The sequence below is a fragment of the Ipomoea nil genome, unplaced genomic scaffold (genome assembly GCF_001879475.1).
Source record: "Ipomoea nil cultivar Tokyo-kokei standard unplaced genomic scaffold, Asagao_1.1 scaffold1936, whole genome shotgun sequence".
Taxonomy (NCBI): Eukaryota; Viridiplantae; Streptophyta; class Magnoliopsida; order Solanales; family Convolvulaceae; genus Ipomoea; species Ipomoea nil.
Window position 1 is genome coordinate 301,090 of NW_017618364.1, and position 18,195 is coordinate 319,284.

Sequence of the window (18,195 nt, forward strand, 5' to 3'; positions counted from 1 at the left end):
AAAGAATTGAAGAGAGAGGCAAAGTAGGAAGGGGGGAAGCCTTTCCAATTGCAGTAGCCGTACTCTTGGACCCATTACCGAAAACAATAGATGGAAGGGACTTAGACTTGGTGAAATGAGAAAATAAAGATGAGTTACCAGAGATATGCTCAGAGGCACCTGAATCGATAACCCATGGTCCGCTCAGGCCAGATTGTGATACAAGGGCAGTATGAGTTCCATCAGTGTAGGCTGCAGGAGTTAAACCAGAAGCTTTGGGAGTGGCTTTAAATCGAACAAACTCTTCATACTCAGCAGCGGAAATGGTTCGAGAATTTGGTTCCCCAGGTTGAGATTGAGCAACACTTGCTTGCGTACGTACCGGTCTCCCATGAAGTTTCCAACACTGATCTCGTGTGTGCCCAGTTCTATTACAATAATCACACACTCTAGTGTTTTTCTGTCCACCACGATTGTTAGTTCGTCCACGACCACCTTGTGTGACTAGAGCAGATTGTTCGGTAGTGGATGTGTGAGTACCCGGAATGGAGGTGACCTGCAAGAGCCGTTTGAACAACTTGGTGGTCCCCGGGACAATGTTGCTTCCAAGAACTTGATTCCGGATGCTTTCAAATTCTGGACCTAATTTGGTTAAGAGAAGTATGACAAAGAATTTCTCTCGTTGGGTAAGTTGCTCTGCGGGTGTACCACCAATAGGCATGAGTGTACCAAACTCAGCAATCAAACTTTGGGCTTTGCCAAGAAAAGTTTCCATATCAATACCATCTTTCTTCAAGTTAACCAAATTGTCAACAACATTATAGAATTGAGAGACATCATTAGTGTACAGAGATTGAGCTTGACTCCACACCCCGACACATGTCTTAAAGGGCCGGAATAAAGGCAACAATTGTGGAGAAAGAGACTGCCAAAGGAGACTACAAAGTTGAGCATCTAACCTTTGCCAAACTGTCTTTTCTTTTTCCGGTATCATATCCACTTCTTTTTGCAAGTGGTCAACAACACCTTGGCCCATAAACCATAATTCTACGGCATCCGACCAAGAGTGGTAATTTTGAGAACCACATAATCTTTCAGAAGTGATTACCGGGTTTCCAGACAGATTAGGCACATAAACAGAGCTCGACGAAGTAGATAAATTATTGGCAGGAGAAATAGTACCCGAATTATCAGAATTTCCGTCGGAAGACATCGTGACCAAAAATAAATCTGATTGCACGGAAGGAAAGGAGGAGAGCCGACGATACGATCTGGAAAATCTCGCCGGAAAAGGCCGCCGGAGATGGCCTCACGCGCCGGCGCGTGGTGTCGGAGCGCCAGCGACGCGGTGGCGCGTGGAGGAGATTCCGGCGACCGGAATTGATGGGTAATGGTCGCCGGAGGATGGGTAAGGCGGCTGTAGTACTAATTTGATAAAATATCTCACCAATAGCAAGTAATTTGAAAAATTAATTTCGAATGAACAGTAAATGTACTGTTCACCGGAAAAAAAAAATCAAATTTTGACTTTTGGCTCTTGATACCATTTTGAGAAAGAAGATGTAGAAGAAGTTTTTATTACTTGCTTGTCTCAATGAGGAGACAATAGATAAATATATATACAGACTAAGAGACACAATCCTAATAGACACAACCCTACACAACTTCAACAGCTATATTTCTACAGACACAACTTTTGTGTTTCAACAAAGAGAGCCAAGATTTACTGCATTTAAAGCTATCTAAAGAGAATGTTGGCCCTCCAGAGTTAAAGGAATTTGGGAGACAGATAGCAGAAAGATGTGGTGGAGTACCTTTGGTGGTTGTTTTGGTAGCTGGTATTCTACAAAAAAAGATTGAAGAAAAATACTTCTCGCGGAGGAAATTTCTTCAAAGTTTAAGCTCACATATCAGGGGAGATGAATCTCGGAGCCTGGATGTAATAGCATTGAGTTACAAGCATTTACCTGTGCATTTAAAGCCATGCCTTCTTTACTTTGGGGCATTCCCAGAGGACTATGAAATTCCAGTCTCCAAATTGATACAGCTGTGGATGGCTGAAGGGTTTGTGAAACAAATAGAAAAGAAGGTGTTGGAGGATGAAGCAGAGGACTACCTGAATCATCTAATTGGTAGTAACCTAATAATGGTTTCCACCAGGGGATACAATGGCAGTGTCAAAACATGTCGTATTCATGATCTGGTAGGTAGCTTTTGTCTTAAAAAAGCCATGAAAGATAAATTCTTGATGCAAACAGACAGTGAACAAACCAGTCCACATTCTGAATTGACTTCTACTTATGATCGGTTTTGTTTGCATAAAAGGAATGATAAAGATCTTTCTCCTGATTCAGCTCTGTCACTCAATCCTAGTCTTGGCACGCTTTTGTGCTTTTCATCACATAACCTTGGCACATTTTCCATATTTGCATCCGATGTGGATCCTTCCACTGGTTCATGGGTAGCTAGCACATTCAAACTTGTGAAAGTACTGGACTTGGAGTCCATAATTGTAGGCAAATCATTTTTGTCCATGGTGGAGTTTCTCCTTTGTTTAAGGTACCTTGCTATTTGTCTAAAAGGTTGGGATTCAGTTTCACCGCCATCTCTAGAGCGTCTTCACCACCTAGAAACTTTCAAGGTGAAATCAAGTGTGGGTATGCATTTACCATTATATTCATGATTTGGAATTTAGAGGGTTTGAGACATTTGCATATAGATCACTATTGTCCTTGGTGCGTCAACATGAGAAATTCTTTTCGTATACCCACAAAGCCTTTAAATCTCCAAACCCTTTCCGTCCCGGTCCTATTCACCTCACCCATGGATGAGCAACTGTTGAGGAAGCTTCCTCATCTCAAAAAACTTAGATGCAGATTTTCAACGTCATGGTATAGGAATTGCTATAGATTCCCTGAGTTGGGATTTCTTGATCAACTTGAATCTCTGGAAGCATGTTACGCCAGTGACAATCTGAATGCACCAATTCGCTCTGCATTCGACTTTCCACCAAGTCTCAAGGAATTGAGACTCCACAATTTTCGCCTGCCATGGGATAGGATTTCAGTAATTGCCGAGCTGCCCTGTGTTGAGTCTCTTGAACTGTTCTCAGCATTTGATGATGAGCAATGGGATGTTGAGGAAGGGTACTTTTGCGAACTCAAGTTCTTGAGAATATGCGAATCCAGGATTGTGAGATGGAATGCCACTGCTGAATCTTTTCCCAAACTTGATCGACTGGTTGTGGCAAAATGCAGGCATCTTGAAGAGGTGCCATCTGATTTCGAAGATATTACTACTCTACAAGTAATTGAAATTGATCAATGCAACAGCTCTGTCGCTCGCTCAGTCAAGAAAATTCAGGAAGACATGGAGGCACTGGGAAACGAGAACCTAAATGTTCGCGTACTGAATTCTGATCTGGAACTAGGAAAGTGTAAGTAAAATAGATACTTCTCCATTATCTATGCTCATCTCTTCTCTTCTCTTTTCCATAGCACATCCCCTTTCACCCAAATGATGGTTGCTGACTTGCTGTAATTTCTTTCTTCTTTATTTTTGTCAGGGTACTTGTAACAGGCTCTGAAAACTGGATTTCTTCAGTGGTTTCTCTTCAAATTGATGAGCACAGTCAGTCTGTTACAGATGATATTATGCATTAAGGAAAACTTCCACTTCTGGTTTAGTACTTTGTGCTTCAGTGACTTCAAATCTTTCAAGTATTATAATGTTTGTGTTTGTGTCATTTGTGACATTTATGTTCTGTGTTTTTAAGGATCAATGGAATAAGTGATCAAGTTCCCAGAAAACATTATGTGTAAATAGACTGCTCCTATGCACTCCCACATTTGAGTAGGGATGTCATCACATAATTAAGTGCTCATTACTATCAAACTTTTAGTTTATTGGGGTTTTAGTGTGTATTCATTGTTAAAGATGGAACATAGATGAATATGAAAATTATTCATTTAAGTTGAATTACATATTTATGCATGCATTCATATATAATTTGATACTAATCCTTGTAACCTTGTTCTTCATTCATTCATCTTTCTAAATCTAAAATAAAATATTAAATGATCTGTCTAACGATGCAAAACTGCCTAGCATGACTTCTCCCTTTAGAGGGGTACATTAAATGTACCCTCTCCTTTATATGGCAGTCACATTAAGTGGTTCCAACCTTGTAGTATTACTTTATATTAATCGGAAAACGAAAATTATGAAGACAAAATGCTTTTCTTAGAAATATTTCATAAGTTTGATGATTGATGACAAGAATTGAACTCATGAAAGTTCTTGTTTATTTAGTCAAAACTTTGATTATCAACACAAAACTCACTTATTTGGCTAAGCAAAAATGCAGATTAAACCCGGATATTTTAGGGTGGAGTGAATAAACCTCAACACCTCTCTTTCTTTATTTTTGTCAGTGCATTTGTAATAGACAGTGAAAGGTGGATTTCTTGAATGGTTTCTGTTCAAATTGATAAGCTCAGTTTTTCTACTACTGATGATGTTCTGCATCAAAGGACAGTGAAACTTCCATTTCTGGTTTTTAATGTTGTATTTTTGTCATTTTAGACTTTTGTGTTTGTATTTATTAAGGATTCAGTGATCAGGCTCACATGAAATGCTATTTTTATTCTAATTGTCCTGTGTACATTATGTAATAACTCATACAAACTCTAATTGCAAGATATTTCAATTTGAAATAAAACTTTAATACAGATAGTTCTATTTTAATATATCATACTATCATATTATTTATATTCTAACAGTTGACTTTGAGTTTATGATTTCTGTTTGGATTATATATATATTGTAAAGTATATCTCACTACAGACTTAAATCTTTAATTAGATCACTCAAACTCATAATATAGTATCTAACTTAGATGCAGTTCATCATAGTCAACTCTTAGTTTCCAGCTGGCACCTGAAGCAGCTCCACATCCGGACAAAACCTTGTTAGTTATGAAATAAACTATGTAAATAAATAGTTCCCCAAAGGGTGGCACATGTGTCATGTGATCTGTTACATATTTCCATATATTTGAAACTTGAAAGAGCCAAGCACTCACCTTTGTTCTGCATATGCTTTCCCTCTCTCTCTCTCTCTCTCTGTCTAAACTCTCAAGAAAATGTAAGCTCTCTCTCTCTCTCTCTCTATATATATATATATATATATATGTGTGTGTGTGTGTGTGTGTGTGTGTGTGTATATATATATATATATAGCAACCGCAATGGATGTCTTTACCTTGTCTTAATTTGCAGTTATAAACCAGCATCAACAGGCAAGCTAGCTATCAAATTTGGAGCTAGGAGGGGCTGCCAGCTGTGGGATTGAGGTGAGCCCTTTAGTCTCCAAACTGCTGCACAAAGTTTTTCTTTCAAATCTGTTAGTCTCCAATATATCAATGAATTATTAGTGTTTGCATCTGCTTCTACAAGGTTGAATAATTTACATATTGTCAAATACAGTGGTGATGTCTACTAGATTGGAAAAAGAAAGAAAAGAGTGAAATGTGATAAAAAAAAAAAAAAAAAAAAAAGGCCCTTATTTTAACTTTTTTTAGGAGTAAACATTGAAGAAACTCCCATAATAATAATGAAGAGTCGAGGAAAAGGATTGGAATAATGGAAATGATAAACCTTTTCCCTTCCTTTTTCCACTCTTATCCTTAGAGGTTAAAAATCCTTAATCAATTTTCATTTCTATTCTTAGCTTTGAAAGTAGTAAGCAAAAACACCTCCAACTTTAGAAATGAAACTACATTTGTTAGTTGAAATATTGTTGATCTTGTAGTAACAGACAACAATGCGTGTTTAATGTGAGTGAACCTTTCTTGACTTTTATACAGAAGAGATTCTGGCAAAGCCATGCTCTAGAATTTCCTTTAATTTTTTCTTTTCTCAAGGATTTTGACAGTAAAATGCTTATACGAAGTCTGTTAGGTTTAAAGAATTATGCATATATCTGAACCAAATTTAAGGTGCATACAAATCATGATACAATAATATTCAAATACCACCCTTAAAGATCATTTGCTCCCATGATAATTCGTGAATTAAGAAAATGCTACTTGGACTCATAACTTTCCATCAAAATTTATACTCATTATTGGAATCGATTGTGATAAGTCTCATGATTCTTTAAATTAATTGGCAACCCATGAGTGATTGAAAGCTTTCAACAACTATTATCTGCTGTCTGTTTGGATTTCCTTCGACTATTGTCCCCACTAGAACATAAAATTACTCATTTTTCCATTAGATGTTAACACAGTACTGTACTGTTTGTTTCCTGTTATATAACTACTCTTCACCCGCATTGATGCATCTGAGAAAAAGTTGCAAGATGCGATTAGATAGCAGAAAAGAGGCATTATTTAATCCACTTTGGATGATACAAGATACACATTAAGTGCTCAGTGAAAATTAAAAAGTTGTGAAGTCACGTTGTGCAGAAGTTGTATAAATAGTCATTTTCCTTTCAACAATCAGTATTGTTCATTGGTTTTCTTGATTTAAGAAGTAATAGTTAGGTATGCCATATACTTTTTGAGGTTAAATGTTCATTCTTTTTATCATAACCTGATATCATACATGATGTGATAGGAGAAACTAAGCTCATTAAAAGAAAGGGTTTTGAACTCACTGGGACAATGCCTGACATACCAACGTCTCCCGGTTTTGATGAAATTGTGGTGGGATTTGAGGATGAAACTGAAAAAATAACAGGCCGGCTGATTAGAGGACCAAAAGAGCTAGATGTTGTATCGATTACTGGTATGGCTGGGCTCGGCAAGACAACTCTGGCCAGAAAGGTGTTTTGCCATAAACCTGTTATTGATTGGTTTCATTTTCGGGCATGGTGCTGTGTCTCTCTAGAATATGACAAGAACCACGTATTCCATGAAATTTTTAGTCAAGTTGCAGACGGTATGAGTGAGGATGATACAGATAAAGTGGTGCTTGAAATTTTAATGAAAAAGTGCAAAGATGAGCAAAGCTGGGTTGATACTGCTGAAGCCCTACGCATGGCCCTACGGGGGAAGTGTAAAGGCCACAAGATTAGGGATGATAAGACTGAAGTGTTGTATGAAAGTTTAATAAAAATGAGCGAAGATGATAACAGCTGGAAAAAGATATCTAGTACACTGCACAAAAGCATAATGGGGAAGTGCGAAAACACCAAGAATTGGGATGATATTGCTAAGCCGTTGTATGAAAGCTTAATTGTAAATTTTGAAGACAATAATGTCAGAGATGATGCCACTGAAATGTCTCCCAAATTCCCAGTGGAAAGGCACAAAGACATTAAGATGTGGAAAAAAATAACAAGTGCAATAAGCCAAAGCAAAATTGTAGACAAAAAAGAAATCTGGAGAACAGATGATGAAGTTCGGAAGTTGTTCAAAAGCCTACAGGATCTAGCTGAGGTGTTGTTCAAAAACATAAATGAAAAGTGCCAAGAGAATGATAGTTGGAAAGAAATGCTGGAAACATTATTCAAAAGCTTAAATGATATAGTTGAAACGTTGCTCATAAGCTTAAATAAGAAATGCAAAGACAGTAAAAGCTGGGATGACAACATAGCTGAGAAGCTACGCAAGAAACTGCTAGGACAAAGATACCTCATTGTCTTGGATGATGTTTGGAAAACAAAAGCATGGGATGAGTTAAGTAGAGCTTTTCCCTTGGGCACAGAAGGAAGCAGAATCATCTTAACAAGTAGAGAATATGATGTTGGAAAATATGCCAGGTCTGGTGCTGATCCCCATTCTCTTCGTTTTTTCACTACTGAAGAGAGCCAAGATTTACTGCAGTTAAAGCTATCTAAAGAGAATGTTGGCCCTCCAGAGTTAAAGGAATTTGGGAGACAGATTGCAGAAAGATGTGGTGGAGTACCTTTGGTGGTTGTTTTGGTAGCTGGTATTCTACAAAAAAAGATTGAAGAAAAATACTTCTCGTGGAATGAATTTCTTCAAAGTTTAAGCTCACATATCAGGGGAGATGAATCTCGGAGCATGGATGTAATAGCATTGAGTTACAAGCATTTACCTGAGCATTTAAAGCCATGCCTTCTTTACTTTGGGGCATTCCCAGAGGACTATGAAATTCCAGTCTCCAAATTGATACAGCTGTGGATGGCTGAAGGGTTTGTGAAACAAATAAAAAAGAAGGTATCGGAGGATGAAGCAGAGGACTACCTGAATCATCTAATTGGTAGTAACCTAATAATGGTTTCCACCAGGGGATACAATGGCAGTGTCAAAACATGTCGTATTCATGATCTGGTAGGTAGCTTTTGTCGTAAAAAAGCCAAGAAAGATGAATTCTTGATGCAAACAGACAGTGAACAAACCAGTCCACATTCGGAATTGACTTCTTATGATCGGTTTTGTTTGCTTAAAAGGAATGATAAATATCTTTCTCCTGATTTAGCTATGTCACTTAATCCTAGTCTTGGCACGCTTCTGTGCTTTTCATCACATAATTCTAACCTTGGCACACATTCCCTCTCTGCATGGGATGTGGATCCTTCCTCTGGTTTATGGGTAGCTAGCACATTCAAACTTGTGAGAGTACTGGACTTGGAGTCCGTATTTGTGGGCACATCATTTTTGTCCATGGTGGAGTTTCTCCTTTGTTTAAGGTACCTTGCTATTTGTCTATAAGGTCGGAATACAGTTGAACAGCCATCTCTAGAGCGTCTTCACCATCTAGAAACAATCAAGGTGAAATCAAGTGCGGATTTGCATTTACCATTCATGATTTGGAATTTAGAGGGTTTGAGACATTTGCATATAGATCACTATTGTCATTGGTGCCTCAAAATGAGAAATTCTTTCCGTATACCCCCAAAGCCTTTAAATCTCCAAACCTTTTCCTTCCCGATCCTATTCAACACGCGCAGGGAGGAGCATCTGTTGAGGAAGCTTCCTCATCTCAAAAAACTCAGATGCAGACTTTCAATGGAATGGTATAAGAATTGCAATAGATTCCCTGAGTTGGGATATCTTGACCAACTTGAATCTCTGGAAGTATGTGACATCAATGACCATATGAATGCAACAATCCACACTGAATTTGACTTTCCACCAAATCTCAAGGAATTGACACTCCACAAGTTTCGCCTGCCATGGGATTGCATTTCAGTAATTGCCAACCTGACCCGGCTTGAGTCTCTTGAACTGTTCTCAGCATTTGATGGTGAGCAATGGGATGTTGAGGAAGGAAAATTCTGCAAACTCAAGTTCTTGAGAATATGCAAATCCAGGATTGTGAGATGGAATGCCACTGCTGAATCTTTTCCCAACCTTAAGCGACTGGTTTTGGAAAAATGCTGGCGTCTTGAAGAGGTGCCATCTGATTTCCAAGATATTACTACTCTAGAAGTAATTGAAATTGATCAATGCAACAGCTCTGTTGCTCGCTCAGTCAAGAAAATTCAGGAAGGCATGGAGGGACTGGGAAACAAGATAAATGTTCGCGTAATGAATTCTGATCTGGAACTAGAAAGTTGTAAGTGAAATAAAGACTTCTCCATTATCTATGCTCATCTCTTCTCTTTTCTATAGCACATCCCCTTTCACCCAAATGATGGTTGCTGTAATTCCTTTCTTCTTTATTTTTGTCAGTGTACTTGTAACAAGCTCTGAAAACTGGATTTCTTGAATGGTTTCTCTTCAAATTGATGAGCACAGTCAATCTGCTACTGATGATATTCTGCATCAAGGAAAGACATGAAACTTCCACTTCTGGTTTGGTACATTGTACATCAGTGACCTTAAACCTTTCAAGTATTAATGTTTGTGTCATTTGAGACATTTATGTTCTGTGTTTTTAAGGATAAATATTTGTGTTTGTGTCATTTGAGACATTTACTGTTCTGTGTTTTTAAGGACAATGTTTGTGTCATTTGAGACATTCATGTTCTGTGTTTTTAAGGATCCATGGAATAAGTGATCATGGTCACAGAAACATTATTTGTGTAAATTCAATTATTAAGTGTTGTATTTATTGCTTTCAAAAAAAAAAAAGTGTTGTATTCATTGTTTTTAGAGTTAAGAATCCCCAATGCAGGAGGTCCTTATTAATGTGTTGAGAAGTCTGAAGAGACCAAGCAAAATATATCATACATCATACTTACACTGCAGCCATTTGAGTAGGTAATAGGGATGTTGTCCGCCTGGGCAGCTCAGTTGGTCACAGGGGTGAAGTTTGAGAACAATGATTCGGGATCGAGTTTCATGTGAGCAATCTCTTAAGGTGAGTGGACTCTTTGTGCACAGTAAGCGCAAAGATCTAGCCTTTGCGTTCAAAAAAGTCTACAAAATCATACGATTGAACTTAAAGTGACATGTTGACTTGGTATCCGCTGATGTGGCGGTTACCAAATTTAAAAAAAATTAATTTAAAAAAAAATAAAAAAACTCCAGCAAACCCCTTTATCTGACGAAGAACTCTTCTTTATCTTAGGCCGGAGACGATGAGACCTCTCTTATTTCAAAATTAATTTCACTAGAGGTCTATTGTCTTTTGTGGCAATTTCAAAATTAGTTTCAACTATTGTTTTTGCCATTTAATATCCTAGAGTATCATTTTTAAGAACTTTCGGTCCTTTGATAATTTTTCCGGTGAGACCCTATTTTTGACAAGAGTCGTCTATTCACTTTTATTTCTACCAATTTACTTTTTTTATTTTCTTTTTCTTTCCGTTGGTTCTTTCTCTCATGGTTTCAGACCTCCCCAAATCAACAAATCCCTACAATCAACTTCATCTCCTTCACCATCCTCCTTCACTAGCCATTGCTGCCGTCGTATTCCAGCCATCGCCGCCGTTATATTCCAACCTTTACCTACCAGGTAACGTGCATGCATATATTATAGATATGATAACGTATGTAACTGAGGCAAGCAGAGCAGCTAGCTTAGCTTTCATATTTTTATTCAGATGAGATGAGATGAATAATGAAATTGTGTGGATAACACATTGATGAATTTAATTATTTGGGGTGGACCCGAATCACGAAATCTGAATAAAAGTGTATTTAATAAAATGATAGAACGATGTCCTTAGGTCATGGAGACCGTATATTATATTAAATGCCCTAAATAGGCTAAGGACAATTGTAGGTGTAAAAATAGTGAGTGTGTCCAGGACAAGGTGGGGTTTTATATCAACTAGTATTTTCGCACATGCGATTGGATTTGTTATAATATATTAAAAATATTTGGATTAATATATTAATTATTTAAATTAGAACATCAAATATTATATAGTGCAATTGAATATATGGTTTTGATTATTTATGTGTTTTTGATGTTATCATTGTTTGAATTTGAGCAAATAATTGCTCAAATTAATAGCTAATGTGTAGATGTACGCATATGGTGCTGTAACTTTGGAGATTTTATCCATCATTGTATAGTTTTTTTTAAAAAAAATTAGGCAAATGCATGTGTTCGTTCTCTAGCAACTCAGTTATGAGAATGAATTGCTATCTTAATTCATTTGTATGGAATATATATATTTTTTTTTGTCTAGATATATAGCAATTTTGTCATTTAAAAAACATAATATCAACGACTGTATTTACACATTATTGAAACCTCTTTGTAGAACATTGGTAGTAGCAACGCAATCCTGTCCATCATCGTATAGAGCAAACACCTTCAGTCCATCAGGATAGGTGACTCGGGTGAAAATATATAATGTTAGAGTATTAGTTAATTAGTGATCCTTTTATATTTTAAGTCAATTAGTAATATCAAATTCATTTTCAGCAAATTATTGTTTTATATTTTTAGTCAATTAGTCAATTAAAATATCATATGCAGTGATATTTTTACCTAATTTTCATTCCATTTTTAATTGATGATGTATAATAATATTATTGAAATATTTCCGTTCCATTTTTAATTTTATCTTTAATATTGTTTAAAATATGCATTTACTATTTATGATGTAGAATTATTATTGAAATATTTCCGTCAAATTTTAGTTTTCGTTCCATTGTTAATTAAAATGCAATGATCTAACCATTAATTTTTTTCATATTAATCAATTATGTATCATTTTTTTATTTGCAGTCAACTATTAGTATTTATTTCTTTTTATATTTTTTAGTGAATTTGTAATGTCATATTCATTTTCAGCTAATTATTCTTTTTTATTTTCAGCCAATTAGTCAATTAGCCAATTAGAATATCAGATGCAGTGATATTTTTACTCAATTTTCGTTCCATTTTTAATTGACGATGTAGAATATTATTATTGAAATATTTCTATTTTATTTTTTATTTTTGTTGCATTTTTAATTTACCTTTACTATTGTTTAAAATATGTATTTACTATTGATGATGTAAAATATTATTATTTAATTATTTCCTTTTCATTTTTAATTTACTTTTACTTGATGATGTAGAATATTATTATTAAAATATTTTTGCTCCATTTTTAATTTCCATTTCATTGTTTAAAATTGTGAAAGATTTATGACATAATTGTGATTTGATGTATTATATTGTGAAAAATTAAAATGCAATAAACTGACCATTTCCTTTTTCATTTTAATCAATTATTGATCATTTTTTATTTTCAGTCAATTATTAATATTCATTTTTTTTTCCAGTTAACCTAACTTCAATTCTTTTTTTTTTTCATTTTTAATTTTCAGTGAATTATTAATATTCATTTCTTTTTCCAATTTACCTAATTTCCATTCCATTTTTAATTGATGATGTAGAATATTATTGTGAAATATTTATGTTCATTTTTTTCATTCTTTTTTTTTTAATTTACCTTTACTATTTACTATTGTTTGGGCAGGAAATCAAGTAAATAGAATTTTGTTTTTAATTATAATATAGATTTGACCGTGAGGTTGTAGCATATATATATATATGAATTTGTTATGTTATATTATAAATTGTTTAAATTGATTATATAGGGTATTACGTTAGTACGTGAAAGCTTTGAATATGGAAACAATATTACCAGGATTTTAGTTAATTTCTATTTTACATTTGCTTACAAAATAAGTTGTATTAAATTTTTATTTTTTTTGAAAACCAACAGCGTTAGCATATATTAATGAATGAATGAAGCAATAGAGTCAGGAAGGACAAAGTCCCAATACATAAAGTCATCCTGATTAAAAGCTATCGAAGCTAAAGTATGAGCATGTAAATTAATTGGTCTAGAGATAATATTTAAAGAGTAATGATTAAACAAAGATAAAGTCGCCCGGCACTGGTCTACAACCATCCCGACGTAAGATAGGATAGTCGCATGACTTGAACGTAAGGACTTAAACCACACATTGGGCATGTCGGTTCCACTTCCACTCTCTTTATAAGTAAATTGTTTGTAGTAGGGAGGATATCACACAAAGCTCTCTACAAAAAAGTTTTCCACTTCGGGTGACCTTCAATTTCCACAATGTAACCCATTTATCAAAAGCACCAGGGTTAAGGCCAAAATCTCCAACAATCTTCCTGTAAGCATTTTAAACTGTATATAACCCTTTTGGATCACTAAGCCAATACCATGAGTCCTCATAATCCGGGCTAACCGGGATCCTAGATATACCAGCCACATCATCCGGATCAAACAAATCTGATAAAATATGAGGATCCCATGTATTAGTATGCTGATCAATTAGGCGTACCACTAAAGCCTCTCATCAGGTAATCACGGGTAGCCCCAAATTAGTGTTGTTGCACCATTTCCAATCCTCCTCTGAACACCAGAGCAGACCATATCATGTGCGGCCATAATACTCTGCCAGCAAAAACTTGGGCAATTTCCTACAGTTGCATCAATAAAGGAGGTTGTTTGGTAATACCGAGCCTTGTACACCCTCGCAGGAGGTTGTTGGGTAATATTGAGCCTTGTACACCCTCACAGCTAGAGAACTTGGGTCCTTTTAAAATACTTTTAAGGAAAAATAAAATACTTTTAAATCAAAATGTAAAAATATTACATTTTTTAAAAAGTGTTACACGTTATCATATAAGTAATAAACACTTTATTTTTTAACAATGATTCGTGAGACGGTCTTACACAAGTTTTGTTTTCATGTGTGTACTATTAATTACCCACAGATACAGTGTTAAGTGTTTATAAATACACCATGGTAATTATAAAAATATCACTGCATTTTCTCATTTTCCTTAGTTTCATTCCTTGATCATTACATACAAATGGATGGGATTACACGGTGCTACTACAGAGCATTTGGTTGGAGGAAATTACAATTCCATTCCCATCTAATTCCACATAATTTCGAAGGCAAGCAAATTCTTTCGTTTGGTCGGAGAGAATTGTAATTTTGCGGAATTGAAATTCCCTCATTTTCATGGAATTTGAGTCCTATGTCCCCCTTGGTATTTCATTTCCATGGATTTCAGGAAGATAAAAAATAACTTTGAAATAAAATTACCTTTTTTAAAAAAAAAAAAAAACCTAAAATTAATGTTTGATCTCTCTTTGGATAATTGCGTGTCTTCTTCTACCCTCAACACAGAACATCAATCAATAGACAAATCTATCAAATATGTTTTGTCCAAACTTTTTTATCTATTTTATTACTTTCGTTATGCAATTTTAAAATTTATTTACAACGTGTTATATAAATGTTCAAAAGCAAAATTTGAATTTGATCATTTAATAATAATAATAATAATAATAATAATAATAATAATAATAATCTAAAAACATAATAAGTGTGAATGAAGGTTATGCCCTTCATTTATGTCCTTTTACAATATTTTGGACGAACATACCCCTACCGTTATAACATCCGTTATCTTTTCCACTATTGTTATCATGCATATGCATTCACCATATATTTTCTTATCTTCTTCAATAATAATAATAATAATAATAATAATAATAATAATATATACACATTATATATTAGAATTATATGTTAGTTAATTTATAAAATATAAATATAAAATTTATAAAAATGTTTCACATTATTATTATTATTTATAATAATTTAAATATCTAAAATCTAAATAAATTTAAAATTTTAATATAAAGTACTAATATTGGACACCTATTTTGTGCACATCGCGCGCATAAAAAATACTAATAATAATAATAAGTATGAACAATGAAATTAAAAATCTCAATAATTCTAATCTTACAAACTAAATTAAAATTAAAATTATCATTTTATTCTCACATTATTCATCTTTTTTTTTTTTTTTTTTTTTTTTTTTTTTTTTTGGTGTAAACCACATTATTCATCTCTGTGAAAGGGTAATTCATTTTTCCCACCTAATCATATGTTCCTCCAACCAAAACACTCAGCTAGTTCTTAATTTCTCATGGGAGACTAATACCTATTCAAAAGTCTAAACTGATTGTTACTGAAGTGAGAGAAATGGCTGCGTTTCTCCATTGTTGAAGTGATTTAGAGTTGAGAGAAGTAGCATTCCTTCATCTGCAGGTGCTCTTCTATCCTTGTCTTCTAATAAAACTTCTGTCAAACACGTTGGTCGCTAGCTTTAACCACATTTTCCCCCATGAATCCATGATTGATATGATAAAACACTCTCTTCAAACTGGTAATTAAGATCACCATCAATTGAAAGCTAGAAAATCTCCGAGAGGTTGAACTGAGGTGAGTCTTTTCCATACTACTTCTCAACTTATTTTTTCTTTAAATTTTTTTGTACTCATTAGTCTCCATTCATTTGTTTTATTATAAGGTAAGATTAGTTTGAGCCAATGAGATATACTCTAGTCTAGATTAATGTATGGAGGCATTTCTGATCGACTTTAAATTTCATCCAAAATAATTTTGAGTTGGAGTGTATAGATGTTTTGTCACTTTGGTTGATTAAGTGGTATAATTGTTGTATCGATAGAAAGAGCTTGAAATCAGTTTTTACCTTGACCTCTAGTATCCTACAGTCCCATTTAGATAGACTGATATGGTGTGGAGCATTGTTTGGTCCCATTTAAGTATCTCTTTCAAAGGATGTTATTATATTCACAAGGTTTGAACTTAGACTTTGTTTAAGGGAATTTGAATTCTTTTACTTGAATTACATGAATGTGATATTAGAAATGATTGATGACATATGTGTGATCCTTTCGGTCTTGCCTTTTTGTCTTGATGCGTTTGAGAAAAGTATTATCAGACTCCATGACGACATAGAGAAGTCATGGCAGTTGGAATTGATATAAGTATAATAAATATAGGGAACAACTATATTCGGATTCTCGAGCCAATAATGTTTGTTTCATTAGTGTCAACATCTTAATTTATGTCAAAATCTCCGTGCCATATAGCTGAAATTTGGTCTTTGATGCAGGGCTAGTAACATGCCTTGAATGAGAGTAGGGTTGCTCGAAAGCAAAGAGAAACTTCTCAGTCGTCTTGAAAGCCTAGAAAGTGACAATGAAGTTGAGATGCTTAAAATGGAGCTAAGAATCATTGGCTTTTATTACTTCAAGTATCCACATTTTGATTTGTCCCCTCACTTGGACAAGATCAGGAACACTCATATCAGATTTGTGGAAGATCAAATTCTTCACTCACTTGGCAAGAAAACATCTGATTCTGACCTGATTTTTCATGCAAAATACGTGAACCAATGTATTGGGGATGAAACTCATTTCAGACGTCCAAAGTTATCATATCAGATTTCGTGTCTAGGGACAAACATGTCTGATGGATATCTGTTGGAATTTATGGATTCTCAACTATACATCACGTGCTGATTTCATTACACAACTTACTTTGGAACAAGTTGTTGTCCTCAAGAATAAGCTGAGACTTCTCAGAGATTTCCACTTCTGCAATACAAGAGGCAGGATTGTACATGAGAAACTTGAGTATCTGTCTACACAGGTGCGGACCATGGCTTTTGAAATTGCACATCTTTGTTTTACCTTTTGGGCTGAATTCAACATAGACTGCATCGATATAAAGAAATCATTTCGCCTTATATGTGAGATTGAGCTTATTGAGCTGGAGCTGCAAGATATTTTCTTGAATGCCACAAGAGCTTCACTGTGGTCAAATTCAGAAATTTCAGCCAAGATTAAACAGCCAGATAACTTTGCCAAATTTCTCTGGGGCAATCTATCTGAGCTACAGAACAGCATGGCCAGTTCAGATGTTCCTATGAATGCTCAAATTCTAAAAGGGATAGACATCTTAAAAAGTTATCTTACGGAGTTTGTGCCATCAAAAGATGTCTTAGCATGCATCGCATCTATTGTCAATGAGGCAAGATTTTTTGTTCACAAGATCAAGGATAACACAATTAATGGAGCCAAAGAAGGTGACATGCAGCTTGCAACTTCTGACATTTTGGAGAAGATTGAATCCAATCGTAAACAGATTGAAGAGATTCATCTCGGAGATACTGACAAACCTGTAACTGATAGATTGTTCCCCATTCAGAATCTGCTGCACAGCTTGAACAGTCTTATGAACTCCATGGATAATTCACTTGCTTCTGTGGAACATCAAATTGGGATAATACAGAAGGAGCTTGCCTTTTTGAATTCATTTTTCAAAAGGAATGAACATGAATCTCTTGCTAATCTTCAAGCTCGTGCTGTAGGATTGGCTTATGATGCAGAATATGTAATTCACTTCCTGAGGCTTAATGATGATGGCTTGTGCCATCATCTGAGTTTAAATGATGTGATAAGAGAGATTAAGCTTATCAAGACTGAGGTTACAAAGCTTCGTGGGAGGATGCCTGATATCCCAACTCCTGGCAGTCCTGACAATTCAGTGGTGGGTTTTGAGAAGGAAACACAAACTATAATAGACCAACTTACCAGAGGACCAGACGAATTAGATGTTATATCAATTACTGGAATGCCCGGGCTTGGTAAGACAACCCTGGCCAACAAAGTATATTGTCTAGATACTGTCGCCAGTCACTTTCATGTCCGTGCATGGTGCTGTGTGTCTCAAGAATATGACCTGAAAGTCTTGATGCACAATATTTACAGTCAAGTTATTGGGTGCAAGAACCAGATGAGAGAGGACGATATAGCTGAAAAGCTGAGAAGATTCCTAATAGGAAAGAGATACCTCATTGTCTTGGATGATATTTGGACAACTAAAGCATGGGATGAGTTAAGTAGAGCTTTGCCCAAGGGTAGAAATAGAAGCAGAATCGTGGATGCCATGGAATTCTAGTATCCTAACAATTCTATGCT

General features: G+C 35.1%; 2 protein-coding genes across 2 annotated transcripts in view; both read left to right on the forward strand.

The window, feature by feature from the left end:
* LOC109146648 (putative late blight resistance protein homolog R1C-3) overlaps positions 1–3,639 on the forward strand; it is a 49,660-nt gene extending 46,021 nt beyond the window's left edge. The window contains exons 6-8 of the mRNA XM_019294301.1: positions 1,667–2,636; positions 2,699–3,415; positions 3,545–3,639. Of these exons, the coding sequence (XP_019149846.1) occupies positions 1,667–2,636; positions 2,699–3,415; positions 3,545–3,555 (1,698 nt within the window). The 3' untranslated portion in view covers positions 3,556–3,639. The remainder of the gene's footprint in view (positions 1–1,666; positions 2,637–2,698; positions 3,416–3,544) is intronic.
* A 13,045-nt stretch (positions 3,640–16,684) lies between these two features.
* Positions 16,685–18,175, forward strand: LOC109146649 (putative late blight resistance protein homolog R1B-17). The gene has a single exon (XM_019294302.1). It carries the CDS (start codon positions 16,685–16,687, stop codon positions 18,173–18,175), a length of 1,491 nt encoding a protein of 496 aa, XP_019149847.1.
* Positions 18,176–18,195: the final 20 nt, after the last annotated feature.